Source organism: Taudactylus pleione, unplaced genomic scaffold (genome assembly GCF_031769625.1).
Source record: "Taudactylus pleione unplaced genomic scaffold, aTauple2 ptg000199l, whole genome shotgun sequence".
Lineage (NCBI taxonomy): Eukaryota > Metazoa > Chordata > Amphibia > Anura > Myobatrachidae > Taudactylus > Taudactylus pleione.
The window spans coordinates 11,101,358-11,119,325 of record NW_028284601.1 but is presented as its reverse complement, the minus strand read 5'-3'; the positions used below and the strand labels follow the sequence as shown (position 1 = coordinate 11,119,325).

The 17,968-nt window shown below is 38.3% G+C and overlaps 1 protein-coding gene across 1 annotated transcript in view; it reads right to left on the bottom strand.

The window, feature by feature from the left end:
- LOC148518788 (cytochrome P450 2C23-like) overlaps window positions 1-9,930 on the bottom strand; it is a 32,969-nt gene extending 23,039 nt beyond the window's left edge. Inside the window, exons 1-3 of the mRNA XM_088477126.1 lie at window positions 9,717-9,930; window positions 8,816-8,978; window positions 6,781-6,930 (exon numbers count right to left, since the gene is read on the bottom strand). Of these exons, the coding sequence (XP_088333252.1) occupies window positions 6,781-6,930; window positions 8,816-8,978; window positions 9,717-9,896 (493 nt within the window). The 5' untranslated portion in view covers window positions 9,897-9,930. The remainder of the gene's footprint in view (window positions 1-6,780; window positions 6,931-8,815; window positions 8,979-9,716) is intronic.
- Between the last annotated feature and the right edge of the window lie 8,038 nt (window positions 9,931-17,968).

Genomic DNA, 17,968 nt, shown 5'->3' with positions numbered 1-17,968 from the left:
GTGTGATAATAATTTGGTAGCCTAAATATAGGCAGTCAATTATGAATGAGAATTAAGCCTTTAATAGTGTGACATTATAAGAGTAAACTCTGATTTATTGCGAGGCATTCAATTAATATCTGGCACTTCCTGATTTAAGGATGAGTGTGTCACTGAGATAGAAACAAAGTGTTTAATAATTACAACTGTATGTATTGGATGGATACTTGTATCAACATAGGCTTAATTAGTGTATAACCAAGACATACACTATATTATAGGACACACAGTCTGGGTCTGAATCTAGGAATAACATCTTGAAAGATGGTTATATATTATGGTCCAATAAATATATATATATGCAATAATGCTGTGACAAAATTTGAGGATCAGTAGTGATAATATGTAAACATACTTTTCTGCTATATAATCTACAATAAAATTACAGATATATTCCTTCCTTTACACTACTCTGCGGCAATCCAATAGTCAGAAAGATAATATATATATATATATATATATATATATATATATATACATTCATACAGCGTCTCACAATAATCACAGGACACAGAGATTAATACAGCTTTTGTATTTTAATTTTCATTACTTTTCTATCATTTTACTTCACTGATTTTAACAAATTTTGTATATTTTATAATGTATATTCAATAAAAGTGATATCTTCTACACTTTTTCGTATTTCACAATAAATATGTCAAAAACAATTAAACTTCTTGTTTTTTCTTAAAAATGTATGTAACCCCTTTATAGGTAAATGTGATGTGGTAATTTTTTTATATACTATTTCTTGATGTACACAGGAGTATAATTAAGAATATAAAAGTATTATTAAAAAAGTTTTTAATACCTTAAATTTCACAGACCTGTGATACTAATATTATTGGATATACAGTGGTGCACCAGATAATTATTTTTATTTCTCCATCCATATACATGAAAAATAAACATGTGATGTGCAAATATAAGAAGAAAGAAGAAAAACATATTAAAAGGGGTAAATTTACTAAGAATCAAGATTGTCCCGATTTACAATGAGATTAATCTCGTTGTACCTTGACAGAATTCGGGTGATTTTTTTACTTTTAAACTCTCAAATTTACCAACAGGTGATTTGGCACAAATCGAGTTGGTCGATGATGAAGTAGGTTGAGTTATCTCCCCCAGTAGCACATTTTGAAGGCTATTACTCACCCAAGATTGCAGAGTTATCTCTCTGCCTATCTCTCCCAAGCAAGCAGCCTGCACATATCAGTGAGAAATGTGTAAGCTGCTTGTGTGTTATACCTGTAAAAAACGGGTTAATTTTTTTAAATAAAATTGATGTAGGGTCCCCCCCCCAAAAGCATAACCAGCCCCAGACATTTTTTTTGCAAAGACACACCTGGATTCTACGGAGACCAGCGTGAGGATGGAGGAGAGTATAGGATCTTTTTTGCAGGTACTCATTATGGATTTCTACATGGGAGAAAGGGACATGAACATCTGGCAGCAGGTAAGTATGTGTGAATGGGATAGGTGTGTGTAATACACTTCTATTGTATACAAAGTGTGTGTACTGTCTTTTTAAAACTATTTATTTTACAGTGGAGGTATGGGTGCCAGCCGCCTGCTGACACTTGTAGTTCCACAAGTGCCAAAGGGCAGGCATGCTGGCACCTGTAGTTCTACTGTAAAATACAACAGTTTTCAATTAATTTACATTTTATTACCCCCGTACCCACTGCCCAGGGGTGCGGGGAAGAACCAAGCCTGGGGTTTTAGGAGAGGGTGGACCCCTTCGTGGGGGGGTACCCACCTCCCCTGAGATCCCCGGCTGGTGCTGTTAATGCTTTGGCCATGGAGCCCCGGTGAAAGGGTCTCCTGGCTGTGGCATTACAGCCTGGTCGGTTTGGGTCTGGTGCTGGTTTTAAAAATAGGGGGAACCCTACGCAATGCTTCCCCCCTACATTTAAAACCAGGACTGGCTTTGCGGCCTGATGTTGGTTCTTAAATTACGGTGGAGCCCTACTCATTTTGTTCCCCATCATTTTTGGAACCAGGACTGGCTGGCAAGTCCGGGGCTGGTTATGCTTTTGGGGGGAACCCTACGTCATTTAAAAAAAACATTTATCCCTATTTTTAATATTTAAAGGCAGAAACATACACAAATCACACTGATATGTTTATGTTTCTGGCAAACTCGCTGCTCCTGGAGGTGAGTGTTTAAAATTTCAATTTGGTAGAGTTTGCTGTCATATCACCGGAGCTTGTCATCTCGATTCTTGGTAAATTTGAAAGCTGTATATTTTAGTTGAAAAGTACTTGCAATTTGGGCTGATGATGAGAATATTTGAGTTTGCTATCTTACCTGAGTTTTACGAGTGAAAAGTGAGAAATCTCACCCAACTTTGCCTTGCCTTTAGTAAATTTCAGAAATGAAAAACATGCCTAAACTCACCCGAGATTAGCATCTCGACCAAACTCAATTCTTAGTGAATTTACCCCTAAGGCTCCTCATTTTATGAGCCGTAAGAAGGGTGTTTAAGCTATATACAGTATAAGAGCATATGTGGTATGGGATTTATTGGACTCTGCAAATAAGATTTTGCAGAATGTTTTAACTCTTTAATGTATTACACAAGGGTGTTTGTTTTTCAATATAAGTTTAATGGTAATACACAAGTTTTTTAGAATTTTATTCTAACAATATGAATTCCTTGTTTAAAAAAGAGTGCAAGAAGATTTACACAGCGCTAAAGGAGTAAATATATAAAATCTGTATTTAATCTTTAAGTGTTTACGTGTAACCTGTTTTACTTCATATGTTTGCCTAATTCAGGTAGTGTAAATGTTTAAATAAAGATTTGGCATAGATGGCCATCTAGGGAGCTCTGCTCCTCAGCACTTTCTTTCACTCCTGAAATTTTTGCAGATATCAGGGGCACCCAGAAAGGGAGGGGGGGGATGGGTACTAATTACTGAGCCCAGGCTTGCTGGAGGGGTCTGGCTTAGGCCCGGGTCCGATGCTGTCTTCCATCCCTCATACCTGTAAGCAGCCAAGCACACAGCATGTGCTGGGCTGCAGTTGGAGTCTCCTATGTCTGCGGGGGGAAGCAATCACACTGATCATGCCCCCCCTGGATTTGTGCCTCCTCCCAGGTGAAAATGTTTTTTTTTTTATCTTTTATTTTTTCTAAGTAGGCGTGGCCACACCCCATGATTAGGCCACACACCCTTTAACTGTCCCGGATTTCTACGGCCTTGCAGATGCAGACTTTGCTTTTGGTGCATCACCCATGAGGAATTATCTATGCACTTCTATTGGGAATATCCCTCTGCACAGGTATTGGTATTCTGGATCATGGAGCCAGAGATAATGTGCTCAGGAACAGCTATACCACTCAGTACTTTATGCATTTCCTAGCACCCTTATTTTTGTGGCAATCTTGAAACCCTGGCACATTATGAACTGTTGGGGACACTTTGTACTTTGGCAAGAATTGTGTCATTCTTGAAAAGGGAGATGTCAAACCAGGACAGTCACACGTTGGTCCACAGCCAGCTAAGAAACTATTCCACAATTTAAAATTCTGAAGGAAAGGAAGACTCATCCCCTCTCCCTATTTGTGTATGTACTTCCAGCTTATATTTCACCCATTGACTTTTTTGGAAAGTTGTAATGTTTAAGTAATGAATGTATATTGCAATACATAATGTATACTGTAGGATGTCAAATCATATACTGTGCATACCCTATGTTTCACTACTGATATATACTTATGTATGGATGGTTTATCTTTCACATTGTATTGTGTTTTTATGTGACTCAGTACGCATGAATGCAATGTCGTGTGTCTGTTTTTTTTGTATACCTTGTGAAACACATAATAAAAAATATTAATGATTTACATTTTTTTTTTAAAAATTCAATAAAAATAATTTGATAACACTGTATTTAATAGAAAAATGCATGTGGAACCATATCAATATAATGTTGATATGGTTCAACACACACACTTCCTCTTTCTTAATATTTTTGCCTATTTTATATATCTTTTTGTTGACTGTTGTGTGTTTACAGTATTAACCGTTATTTATTTTATGAGGTATGAATATAATAAAAGTTAAGTTTTTTATTATTTCAACCACATCAAGGGTTTATCAATATAAGAGTGCCTCACACAGGGAATTTTTCTTTTGCCTGTGCAGGACCAAATATTATATAGAAATATATTAATTCCTGGAAGCACCACCAGCACTATAATATTGATGAGGATATTATTCCAGTTAAATACCATATTGTAGGCATACAAATACAAACTTAGAGAGATTACATTTACCTAGATCATGCGCATTAATCTTTTCCCCAAACCCTTTCCCTTCAATTTTAAAATTGAACCATATCAACTAATCAGTAATTAACTTTCATCTGTCTAATACAAATTTTTCAATAAAGTCAATAGCTTAATTTGTTGCTTTAGTTTAGTGCAAATTTAGCCCCTAATTTCATTCTTAGTAATTATACCTAATAGCTACTGCATTTTGATAGACTGGAATTTAATACATTGTTGCAGTTACCATGAGTCACCCATATATGTTTCACCAGGTGGACCTTACTTCATCAGGGGGTTTTTAAACTTACAGTATTTTAATAGTGAGAACCAATTATCATAGTCCCTTTTTCCATAATATTCACTTAAAAACACTTTTTACATTAAAGTCTGGGTCTGACCCAGGATTTGGAAATGGTTCCAAACTGGGACAACCCCTTTCACACTGTGGCATGACCCAGGTTATTTCTGGGTCTGCGCCATTCACACTGCAACCGTGTGCAGTGGAACAATTCAGGCGGTGCTTGGAGATTATATCATCTCCAAGTGCCGATCTCCCCTTGCTGGAAATGGGAGCCAGGTTGGATAACCCAGAATACCCATTTCCACTGAGCCCTACCTGGGTCCTTCATGGGTAAATCCCTGCTAGCTACTGGGGTTGGATTCCTGGGATACTGGACCTGGGTTGAGCCATTTCCAGGGACCAAAATCCCTGGTTCATGCGCACTAACGTGCAATAACCTGGGATATGGCTGTTAGTTTAAAAGAGGTATAAGTGGTTGGGTAAATGCAATGTGGTTTACCCAGTCTGCAAAAAAATTTGAATATAGCATTTCCCATGCTGATACTGTTTTTTATTAGGTGTTCCAATTATGTGAGGATAAGGCTTTGGACTCTTCCAACAATAACTAAATGTAATTTCTGCCTACCTCTCCAGCTATTAAACAATTCCTATTCACCTTGTCATGTTTATGAAGAAAACAAATGGATACTAGCGCTCCAAGATTTTTAGAGGACATAGGATGCAAGCGAGCTGCTGTATAGGATATCTGACCAGATCCTTAAGTATTGACAGATAAAAAAATATACTGCGCTCAGCTAGCAAACATTACTAACGTGCGGTATCTATGAACCAAGTATGGAGTTAATCTATGTTTAGCACGTATGATATGATAAGACAATATGTAACAAATACTTAGTAGACAATGTGGATATTATGTAATAAAAAATGATTTATTTTCAAAGTTGGCTAAACCATATAGAGTGGAAAACCTGCACATGCACACAAACAAACAATATCCTACCAGATCAGTTAGGAATGAAAACAAATCAGCATTGACTATTCAAGGACCATAGGATATATCTGTCAGGATATGGTAAATGGATAGTGAATATCAGGCCAAGGGGTGATATTACTAAAAGTAATAAGGTGCACTGGCGTGCACGATCCCAAATTAATCTGGATGCTTGATGTCAGTCTTTTAGTCAGAAAGCGGCGTCCCGCTGTTGTGGCAGCAAGAAGTGTTAAAAAGTACAGTCTGAGGTATGGTGCCCGGGATGATCTTCACGGGGACAAGAGTACGGTGTATATGCCGGGGAGCAGTAGCCTCCTGGTTTGCAGTGTGATCCGCTCACCGTGTCAATATCGGAGATTGCCTGAATGACCAAGCTGCCTCCGACCCCGGTGTTGCTCTCTTGTCCCCGTGAAGATCATCCCGGGCACCATACCTCAGACTGTACTTTTTACCACTTCTTGCTGCCACTACAGCGGGACGCCGCTTTCTGACTAAAAGACTGACATCAAGCATCCAGATTAATTTGGGATCGTGCACGCCAGTGCACCTTATTACTTTTAGTAATATCACCCCTTGGCCTGATATTCACTATCCATTTACCATATCCTGACACATATATCCTATGGTCCTTGAATAGTCAATGCTGATTTGTTTTCATTCCTAACTGATCTGGTAGGATATTGTTTGTTTGTGTGCATGTGCAGGTTTTCCACTCTATATGGTTTAGCCAACTTTGAAAATAAATCATTTTTTATTACATAATATCCACATTGTCTACTAAGTATTTGTTACATATTGTCTTATCATATCATATGTGCTAAACATAGATTAACTCCATACTTGGTTCATAGATACCGCACGTTAGTAATGTTTGCTAGCTGAGCGCAGTATATCTTTTTCTCTACCTTGTCATGTTTGCTGACTCTCTCAATATTCCCTGACTTTTCTATTTAACCCTGAATTGACACACTATTATCTCTAAACTGCTAAAATAATCATCAGGTACATTTTTATAGTTAAGATAATAATATATTAAATCTTGCCCTTAGATAGTTTGCCACATTGCCTGTCAAAATAATTCCACTGGAGTGTGGTTTGGGGGAGGTATGAGATCTATGGATTAAATATTCTTCATAAATAATTTTGTTTTTTCATTCATTATCTCTACCCACCTTTGTTCTTCATAAATGTCTCCCCTAGACACAGAGCCTCCTCCTGGATCCTCTCCTCAATGCTTCTCTTTCCCATTCCAAAATTCCTCATAGTCATGAGAGAGAAGCGACGCATTGTCTTCCACCTTTCCCCATTGCTCATGATAACCCCTAAAAATTCAACCATTGTGTTCTGTTACTTCCAATGAAAGTATTTGCCTTGATTAATTGCATAACATAAGATAATCAAAAACAGTTCAAGTCATTCATAAATGTACAAGAAAAGCAGTGCTGGGTGTCTGTTAATCTGTATATATACTAATATCTATTTCATTGTAACAATGCTTTTTATAATGTCATGAACCAATGATTAAACACATCAGATGACTACCACTTTCTGCCAGGATCACAGCAATAGTGAAAGCTCCATTTATACCATGTTAAAGGAATACTTTTTTGATGACCTGCACACAGCTGTACAGCAATGACTATCATTGCAAGGACTCTACAATACACATCAAGTGGTAACTATAATCAAGCTGGGTTATATTGTGTGGATAAGCTCCAATTAAGCAGTGGATACATTTGGACTCTGGACTTTGGCCATGCTAATCCAGTGTGTTCACTTGTTAGAACATATGTCCCCAGTTAACTTGAATAATTTGTGCTACATCTGGTAATTAGAGCCTATTAAACCTAAACTAACTAATACCCTGAGATCCTTTTAGGGCTATTATTTTTACTGTCTGTTGATGTTTCATTATAGTGTTATACTATAAAGCTGTTGTGTAAACAATTCAAGAGGTACCTTGATTTTTTTACATTAACATACATATTATACTTAAAGACATACAGGCAACCAGTGCTGATTTTATATACTTCTTTTGTACTTTATTGTTTTTGGGGAGACTGATATCCCCTTTAGCAGCTGCAGAGTACATACAGTATATATTGCATGCAGCTCTTTCTGTTCTATAAAAGGTTTGATGAATAAATTAGTATACTACTCAAAGAGTGCTCACAATTTCCTTATATTTTTCTTTCTTTTATTTTCCTTTTGTGTTTGTTTAGTCTCATATTGCCCTTGCGAGACATGATTTATTTCACTAGTATTCTCTGATGAGTGATCTCACCTTCAAGTCTCACAAACATATACAGGGGGAGCTTAACAGGCTTTTGTGTCTAACAGGATTAGTCAGGTATGAAAGCAAAGTTATTACAATGATCTAAATATGAGGAAATATGAAAACAAAAAACAAGAACAACATTAACTGTAATATGGACCTAAAGGCTGGACTTCAACTCTGGGGTTTGAAACCCACATGTACTTAATTTCAATTCCTTCTACTGCAGAAAAATCTTACTTCCTAACCTTCCTTAATATCCAGGAGACTCCTGAATTTTTTGGAATTTTTTTCAGTATTCCTGGAGAGTAAACCACCCTCATGATCTTATCCATTTGTCCATATCAAACCTTTTATCATACTAGAGGCCTGGTTCCGAGTCAGACACAGCCACATCCTTTCTGTGTCTTTTGCTAGTCAAATGTCTGCGATTTATTACAAATGCCACTAGGACTGAGACACCTGCATCTGTATGTGATACTGCTCGGTGCACCATCAGTTGCACCATCCAAACTTGCAACAATCCTATGGCAGGTACAGATTTTCCACCTGAAAATGGGCTCCTATGCGAAGGATTCTACAACACTCCTATAACACGCTCATAAAATGGACCATCTCCATGTGTCTGAATAGCTACCACCCTGCCACCAGAAAGGAATGCCGAATACATTTTCTAATAATTTCTGAAGCAATACATCTCCCGAACGTCTCAATCACATCTCCACCTTTGTGTGCATACTATTTGGGTGCATGCGCAGAAGAAAATAATCACTCCACTGCTTCCGAATTCGTAACTGCATCCAACTAAGCATCAGGCACTCAGCAGCATCATCCTGTTACATTGTAGCACTTTAAATATTTTTACTTAATTTTCAGCCACTTAGGTGGTAGCTCAGCTTTAAGTACTTTTATGATCTTTTTAAGTATCATACCGTAATCTTTAAAGAACAGGTCTATGAATTCCAATTCCCCTCTGGCACTAAACACATCACTGCGGTCAACAAGCGCCTCCTTCACAGCATCGTAGCCAATTAGCATGACTGCAGGGTTATTGGCGATGTAGATGGTGTACACAGGTCCATACTTCTCACTCAGCTTTAGAGAGACATATACATTACATTACAGCGGTTGTACTGTATGTTGCTTAGACACCGTTTTATAGCTAAACATTTGGAATAAATGTCTACACTACACAGTTTTTATTTAGAATTAGTACAATTCTAGTTTTACTTTTACTAAATACTGTATGATGTAATTAGTCGTTATATTTCTTAATGACAAGCAATAGTGAATATCTATATTCAGATGAAGTATGTTTGTTTTAGATAAATAGCACACTCCAGCACAAGTCTAATTGGTAGAAATCTGCTGCATCATCCATTTCTCTCTGTTTCATTGTCTTTAAATCATATTACACATACTTAAAGAACATACAGGGGGGAATCCAAATTGCTAATTACCAACACTGATCTTTTAAAATAAGCAGGGTTTACCCTGCATTTTAAACCACAGTGGTGGATTTTTCCTTACAGCTCCAGGAGCTGCGAGAAAAGGTACCCTCTGACGTTTAAGGCGCAGGGAAAACACATTGATTCTGAACTTTATGCGGGATCAATGGGTTGGCAAGCGTTAAACTCTGGTATACTGTGCAGGGAAAACTATATTTAATTGAGTAGCATTTTCCCCTCGTGGCACGATCAATTAGCTGCAGGGTATATCCTATGACTAATTGAGGTCCCCCAACAGTACTAGAGTGCTGAGAAAGATAACCAAGTTCAACATTCCAGTAATCTGTTGTATTATAAAAATGTAGTTATTAATGTCCCAGCTTACCTTAACCAAAGATTGTGGAAATTCTGTGGTGCTGATCTGCATGATATTCCCCAGCAGGGGCAGAGGCGTGGGACCCGGGGGAAGGTTCTTCTGTGTTATCTTATTCCACCATTTAAGAAGGTAAATAATAAGAGTGACACCGGTAACCAGGAGAAGGGTCCCTGCTATATTTAGTGCCATTCTGAGCACAGCTCGATTACAGCAACATCCAGAGCTATGTTGTCCCTCTGTGTTTATGATAAGAAAAAACCTTGACACTGAATTACATTCCAAACAGCAAGTGATCATTAATGACAGGTTGGGCATGTTTGTTATTGGTGCAGAGTTACATTCATATTGCATAAGGAATTGTAAATGCTGAGCAATCATAATAAGGTTGTTAAATACCTTATGAGGTTCACAGTGTATTCTTAGTTTTACAAAATAAATGAGTACAAGAAGAAATGCTCTATAGAATTTGCTTTGAAAGCAATATGGGAGAAATGACGGGAATGTTATTGTGCAGGGCTCAGGGCAGTCTTCAATGTTTCCCTATGGGGCACATTAAATTCCTGCTATGATTGACAGACACAGACAGGTAACTCTAAACTAGGGGTGAGCGGGTTCGGTTTTACTCAGTTTTACTCGGATCTTTTTATTGGCTATCGCCGAACACGTGTTTTGGATAGCAAATGAAATCGAGCCGAAATTGCGGTAAAGTGGCGATAAGAACCGAGTAAAACCGAACCCGCTCACCCCTACTCTAAACCATACTCAACCATTGTCTTACTCTTTTTTAGGCCAGATTCTGTAGTTAACAAAGAATATTAAAGTATCTCAAAGTATTGTTATATCTCTATTAGAGCATCAGTTGAAAGATGTTGACTGCTGCCTTATTCTCACTTATGATCCCACATGAAGTTGCAAAGGGGAAAATGACACTATTATACAATTAGGCATTGGTAATTGATATATCAACATGGAACCAGGTGCATTTCTTAAACAAGAATTACAAAAATACCCATCATGTACACTTTGCCCAAAATACAAATATATCTTCTACACCCAGCAGGCAGACGAATAACCCTAGCCATAGGTCCAAGTTGTAAACCCTTATACCAATATGTGGATGTTTACCTACAACTAATGGTACATATAAGTGATAGTTACATCAGAGATACCAATGATCTTCTTACTAAACTCCATTCCTTTGACAAATTTACTGTAAATTTCAAACTGTCCAATCTTGTAAACAAGCATACCTAACACACTAGTAAGAGACGCCTGTAAGAAAGCCATTCTAGAGATTACAGCATATGGTGGTCCAACATAACAATTTCTACTGGTCGTTGATGTAATTGTACATGCAAATGAATATACGTTTAACTGTGGTTTTTATCTACAAACATGTGAGATGGTGATGGGTTCTGACATGGGCCCTGATTCAGAGCTGGACGCTCTGACCAGAACGCTCGCTCTGAATCAGGGCCCACCTCCATTAAAATGGAGCGTCCTCCTGGACACTCGTATAGCTGTGGGTCACCACCCATAGCATATACGAGTGTACAAAAAGATGGTCGCGATGGTCTTGACCATCGTGACCATCGGAACTGCGAGTGGAAGCCTGCGGTTGGGTTTCCCAACCGCAAGGCCAGGAGTGATTTTGGCTCTATCAGAGCCAAAATCACTCCCACTGACATCACTAGTGATGTCAGTGGGGCCGGCTTCAGACGGTAGGCGTTCCCATGGGAACGCCTCCATCTGGCAGGCACGCCCCTGGCACGCCCACCAAAGGGGGCGTGCTGTCAGTCACCATCGACAGCACGCCCCCTTTGATGAGACACTCCAAGCAAAGGAAAGTCCTTCGCTCGCCGGGTCTCGCGCATGCGCACGACGGAGCTCCCTTCGTCGTGCGCATGCGCAGTGGGGAACATCGACCCACTTGCGAGCGTACTGCCGCTCGCGAGTTGGTCTGAATGACCCCCATGGTCCATTAATATACTCAATAAGAGGGGGATAGGTAGGGAGAAGGGGAGAATATTCTCACACAGGAACTCCTGTAGTTATGTTCCATTCCAATGTTGAGTAATAAACTGTTAATATGGAGCATTAGGAACTGTATATAAACAATCAATTTAAACAGAGGATGGAATATGCTTACAAACAAGGACATAATACTCTAGCAAATTGGCACACTCTGAGTTAATACATTTAACACATAACTTTTAATCGTTCCATTAATATAGCAATTTCAGTGGTAGGTCACTGTGTTGAACAACCAATACAAATATCTATATAATTGGACAGCATTTATCAATATATCCGCTGTGTCAAATTCTATAATTGTGATTGCTACAATAGTCTGAACACCAATCAATACACTGATAAATGCATGCATTCCTGAGGATCTGCACATTTTGGCATGTATGAGCTCTAGAATTACCACAGTTATCAAAGTAACTGGGTTGAGTGATCAAAGGAACCATACCTGATTTAATGAGCCATTTGCAGTTTCACTGTCCCAGCTGTGTGTACTTACATGTGCATGGCTTAATCTTTGAGAGAAGTATATGCTACTGGCAGGTTCAACCAGGTCCCCTAATATCCATATCTCTTTATGACTGTGAATGAGGCTGAGCATATTAAAAATGACAGTAGATTTGCACCTGATATAAAAATTTTACATCAGATTTATAGACAATCTTTTTCTCATTTGTCTAGTGAAAACAGAAACTTTTGGATTTTTATCAATTTTCACAACAATATTCCCAGTGCCATCATATTTAGCTCCACTTTCAGTTCAAAGACCATCAATGTCTTGGATGTCTCAATTTCAATAACTGATAATAAATTGTCAACTAAGATATTCAAAAAAGCAACTGACAAGAACACTCTTCTGCACACCTCCAGACTCCACCTGTTTGCTCTTAAAAATTATTGCTTTATTCTCAAAACTTCAGACTGGTCTGCACAGCTTTATGAAATCTCGAAGGGTCAACATTTTTTGAGAAGGGGCATAGTAAGTCAGAAGCTTTAAACACAATCCAGAGGGTGAGTTTATTGAAACTTGAATCACTATATTCACAGATCACTGAAATTGATGTGAAAGATAAAGATAACCTCTGTTACCTTCACAGTGACCTCAAAGTTTATAAAAGAGATAGTTCTCCACCACTGGCCTCTTATCAGTAGAGAACCAGCTATTTCTAGAGTTGTAAAAGACATACCCTACTTTGCATATAGGTGAGGTCCTAATCTTAGAGACTTCCTGGTTTAAAAAGACTGTTCTAGTCAAAACAAAAGCTCCATACCAACCTGGCATACTACTGGACTAGGTGTCTACCATTATCCTGGCTATACAACATGCCCTTTCTTGTTGATAAATCATTGTTTAGGATTCATCTTAATAACAAGAAATCCAAATATAGAATTATCTGTAACCTTAAATTTGTGGTTTATGATCTAATGTGCCCATGTGGGCTACTGTATTTAGAGAAGACCAAGTATGCTCAAGGAACAAAATGCATAACTTAGGTTCTATCAGTAAAGCCTTGTCGCCACTTCAAAGTACCCTGGATTTACACACTTTGCCTGTGGCCAAACACTTTGCAGAAGTGAAAAACATATTAAAACAATTATATTGCTTCAATATTGATCACATCCCATCCCCTCAGGAGTGGAGGCCATAGAGATCGTATACTCATACAGAAGGAACTTAGATGGATCCACAGACATAATTAACTGGCTCTATGGGGCCTGAATGAAGACTTCAAGTTGAAATGCTACTTCTGATAGTACAGTATTATTCAGAGATGCAGGTTTTTTGCAGGAATTTATTTTATTTACTCTTTGTTTATTTATTTTTAAACGTTGTGACTGTTCCTCTTTGCCTTGTTTTGCTACACCTATGTTTATTGCAGCTTTAATTTTTTTATCTCATTGTAGATGTACCCATGACAAGGACCACTGTAGTATTTGGAGAACTGATACTATAAGATTGATCAGTGTTATGGCCATTGTTGCAGATAGATTGATGTCTACTTCAGTGATAATAGGGCTATTCACTGCTTCAGCCCCTTCAGAGAATGGGTTACTATGGAGAAATCTCAAATTTCTCAAGCAGTTCCCCTGATTAGTGCTGCTTTTGCTTCCCCATACAGTAGTATGGGGAGAGCAATCCATAGAACCATGAAAACTTCTGCATTCTGTTTCACTTAACAAAATACATTCTCCATCTCAGGATGGTGTAAGGAGCCTTGTTAGGGGAGAAGAGCAGTGAATAATTCTGTCTTCCTGCTTCTCCCTGTTCTCTCTGCCACCTTCACCAATAGCAGCCAATCCGAGGAGCCCAGAGCATATGCTGGGTCGCTGCCTCCTTGTTACTGCCTGCTGCCCCAGTGCCTCCTTGCTCTGCCCCTACTGCTGCTGCTGCTATAGTAAGGTAACCTGACATATGCATATGCTGGGTCACATCCTCCTTACTGCTTGCTGACCCCACTGCTTTAGTGCCCCCTTGCTCTGCTTCTACCCCTGCTACTATTTATTTGAAAGGTGACCTGACAAATGCATGTGCCGTTTCCCTTCCTCCTGATTGCCCTTTGCCCCAGTGCTCTCTTGCTCTGTCCCTGCTGCTGAGATGACTTGGTGCATTTACATAAGGAAGAGCCTTAGAAAATCCATGGTGAACCCGAGGATGTATGGAGAAGACTGGATCGCCGGAGCCCTGGTTACTGGATGGCATTGCAGGAAGGGTAAGTATATAGCACATTCATTTAATGTAAACAAAGTCATATAAAAGAAAAAAGTATAGTTAAACAGAGTATCACTGATAGCTAGTTATCCTGGTACTTGGTAGGCAATATAATGCAATTTGGATTTTATGTACTCAAACAATTAGAGCTGTTGGACTGATTGTTAGTTGCTGTTAAGACAGAAAAAAACAAACCTTTAAACCTATCTACTGTATAAAAACACCCACTGAGGAATGAAACATATTTGGGTTTGGCTAATGACGGAGACGCTGTGACATCATCGGTTCAGGAAACGCTGGTGAATTGGAGAGGAAGCGAGGGATGCTGGCTGATGAGAGATGACAAGAGGTCCTATTTCTTTATGTGCTGTTTGTGATATTTTCATATATCACAGTTTTATATCTGAGTGGTTCTTAATTGTTTTTAGTAAAGAATTGGGTTTTAAACTTACTTCACCATTGTGCACCTTTTATTTTCTTCATCCATGTACAGAAACACTGACCTTTGGGAACATGTCTTTTAGCAGAAGCTGCACCACAAAACAAATACAATACCTGGACTTTCATTTGCACTATATAATTGTGTGCAATATATGAGAACATATTTGCACATATAAGGCCTTGAGAAAAATCTCATTAAAGAGATTGAAACGTCAGCAATAAGATGACTTGGTCTATTATTTTCCTAACTATTCAAAGTCCTACGAGTGTCACCAGTACTTTATGTATTGATTTGGGATCTCCCAGGGAAGGCACCAAGGCAAGGTAACATTGTGGTTATGTGGAGTGTCGGTATCTTGGAAATTATATATATATATATATATATATATGTATATATATAGCAAACATTGATTAACTTCAGCCTGCATATGTGTCTTATTCTATGCCACGAGTGCCGCACCCCTGCTGTATATATATATATATATATATATATATACAGTCAGGAGCATAAATACTGGGACATTGACAGAATTTTAATATTTTGGCCTGTATTCACCACCACAATGGCTTTGAAATTAAACAAACAAGATGTGCTTTAACAGACTTTCAGATTTAATTTGAGGGTAATTACATCCAAATCAGGTGAACGGTGTAGGATTTACAACGGTTTCTATATGTGCCTCCCACTTTTCAAGGGGCCAAAAGTAATGGGACAAACTAAACAATCCTGAATCTAACTTTCACTTTTTAATACTCTGTTGCAAATCGTTTGCAGGCAATTACAGCCTGAAGTCTGTATATATATATATATATATATATATATATATAATATATGAACAACAGCAAGTCAGTGCGCTATATACCATGCCTTATTAGATGTTCTTGTGGAACAACAAGTCTCAAAGTGAATAGCTAAACTGATGAACAAGTCTCCCAAGTTCAATTAAATACCACCGCTGGTCCACTTGCACAGAAACCAGATTTGGGTTGGCATCTTCCCCACCTAAATTACTTGAATCCAACATGGGAAAAGCTTTTGTTCTAAAAGCAGAGCAGGAAAAGGGGTTGCCACATAGTGCATAAACTATTTGCTTAATAATTATTCCATCAAAATCAAAACAGAAATGGTATGTGTACTAAGAGTGGCAATCATAAACCACTGCAAGCATATAGGTTTATACAGGCGCTTCAGGAGGATCAAGACGATATGCAGAGGGGTGTGCCTTGACATCAACTACAATTGTGTGAGAAGCCTGGTGGTATTTGTATAACACCTGTACACTTGCGGGGGTTTATGACCGCCATTCTTAGTGCACATGCCATTTTTTGTTTTTATTTTGATTGCTTAACAATTATTCCGATAGTTTTTGCACTATGTGCACTTTTTCTGCTCTTCTTTTAGAACATTAGAACATATATATATATATATTTAAATATGTATATATATATATATATATATATATATATGTATATATATATATATTTTTATATATATATATATATATATATATATATAAATTACAATGTTCCTCCTGTGTGAGGTACGAAGACCCTCCAGGAGCAGAACAAAACAGAGGAGGCACTCTCTTTAAGAGTAGAAAAAAATGATATACTTATGACATATTGAAATTCAGTACAGAGGCATGTCAATGTTTCAAGGTCCGCAGACCTTTTCGTCAGGACTGTACATCAAGCATCAAGCATAAAGTGACAAGTGCTTACCTTAAACACAAGGCTGTGTATGTGAAAAGGTGCTGAAAGGATAGAGTGGGAGCTGCGGGCATCCCTGCCGCGAGGTCCAGCCTGGCATCCGGCGGAAGCAGGGATCTCCAATGGGGGTTGCCTAGCCACACCGACGCTAGGCTTGTGATGTCATCGGGGAACCCGGCAGCTGCGATGTGTAATAGTGTGAGAAGACTCAGAGTGAAATGTGTAGTGAGAAAGCCACTGTGCGCGGCTGTGAAAAGAAGAAGGGTGGAGCCAAATTACTTGTTAGAGTAGCATATTAAAAACAAAAGCACAGTGCACAAACCGCAAATGGTAAGGGAAACGACTGTGCAATGATGTATGAGACTAGTCACAGAGTAATAAGAACAGAGAAAGAAACAAAAATTAAATGATAAGTAAATAGAGAAAAATGAATGTGTCACATCTGTATAATAGCCAAATATACAAAATAGATGCAAATGGTCAAGCAGGAATCGGGTACATCACAAATCATTGTGTTAAAAACATACATGAGATGAAAAGAGTGAGGTAGTAAGGGAAAATGATGAAAGCTGCTTAAAGCTGGTTTAGAACAGACCTCACACTAGGGAGGAGAAAAAAAAGGGAGTTGTACAGTCCTGACGAAAAGGTCTGCGGACCTTGAAACGTTGAAATGCCTCTGTACTGAATTTCAATATGTCATAAGTATATAATTTTTTTCTACTCTTAAAGAGAGTGCCTCCTCTGTTTTGTTCTGCTCCTGAGGGGTCTTCATACCTCACACAGGTGGAATATTGTAATTTGTATTGACCATTTAGGAAGGCACCCCGTCTTTTGCAGCTTCACCTGAGTGCCGAACTTTTGCATTATATGTATTTTTGGAAACCTTCCTTTGAAAACTTCCCGTAGTGTTAAGGCACCGTCCTCTTGTTCATTCTTTAAGTGGTATTTTTTTCTTTTGTTTCTGCACATTTTTTTCATTTTCTAAGTGACTTTACTCTACATTAAGTATTCACGCTGGTGTGTTACAGTGCACCATACAATTTCTTCAGTTTTAAAAGCTATTTTTTTCAACATGGATCCTACTGTGCAAAGTCAAGACCCTGTTTCATTCTTGACCCTACATCAATTGAAAGGTGAAGTTAAAAGCTTTACTGATGAACAAGCATCTGCAATTTTATTTCTATCAACCCAAGAGTCTGCACAGGATATTCTCAGCACGGACGATATTTACCATCAAATTCTTAAATGGAAGAAACATGAAGAAACATGAAGAAATCTGATAATGATGTCCTACTCCACGGGACATCATTATCAGATTATTACAGGGCTAAGCTTATTCCAAGAGGATTCAGAATTAAAAACACTCCTACCA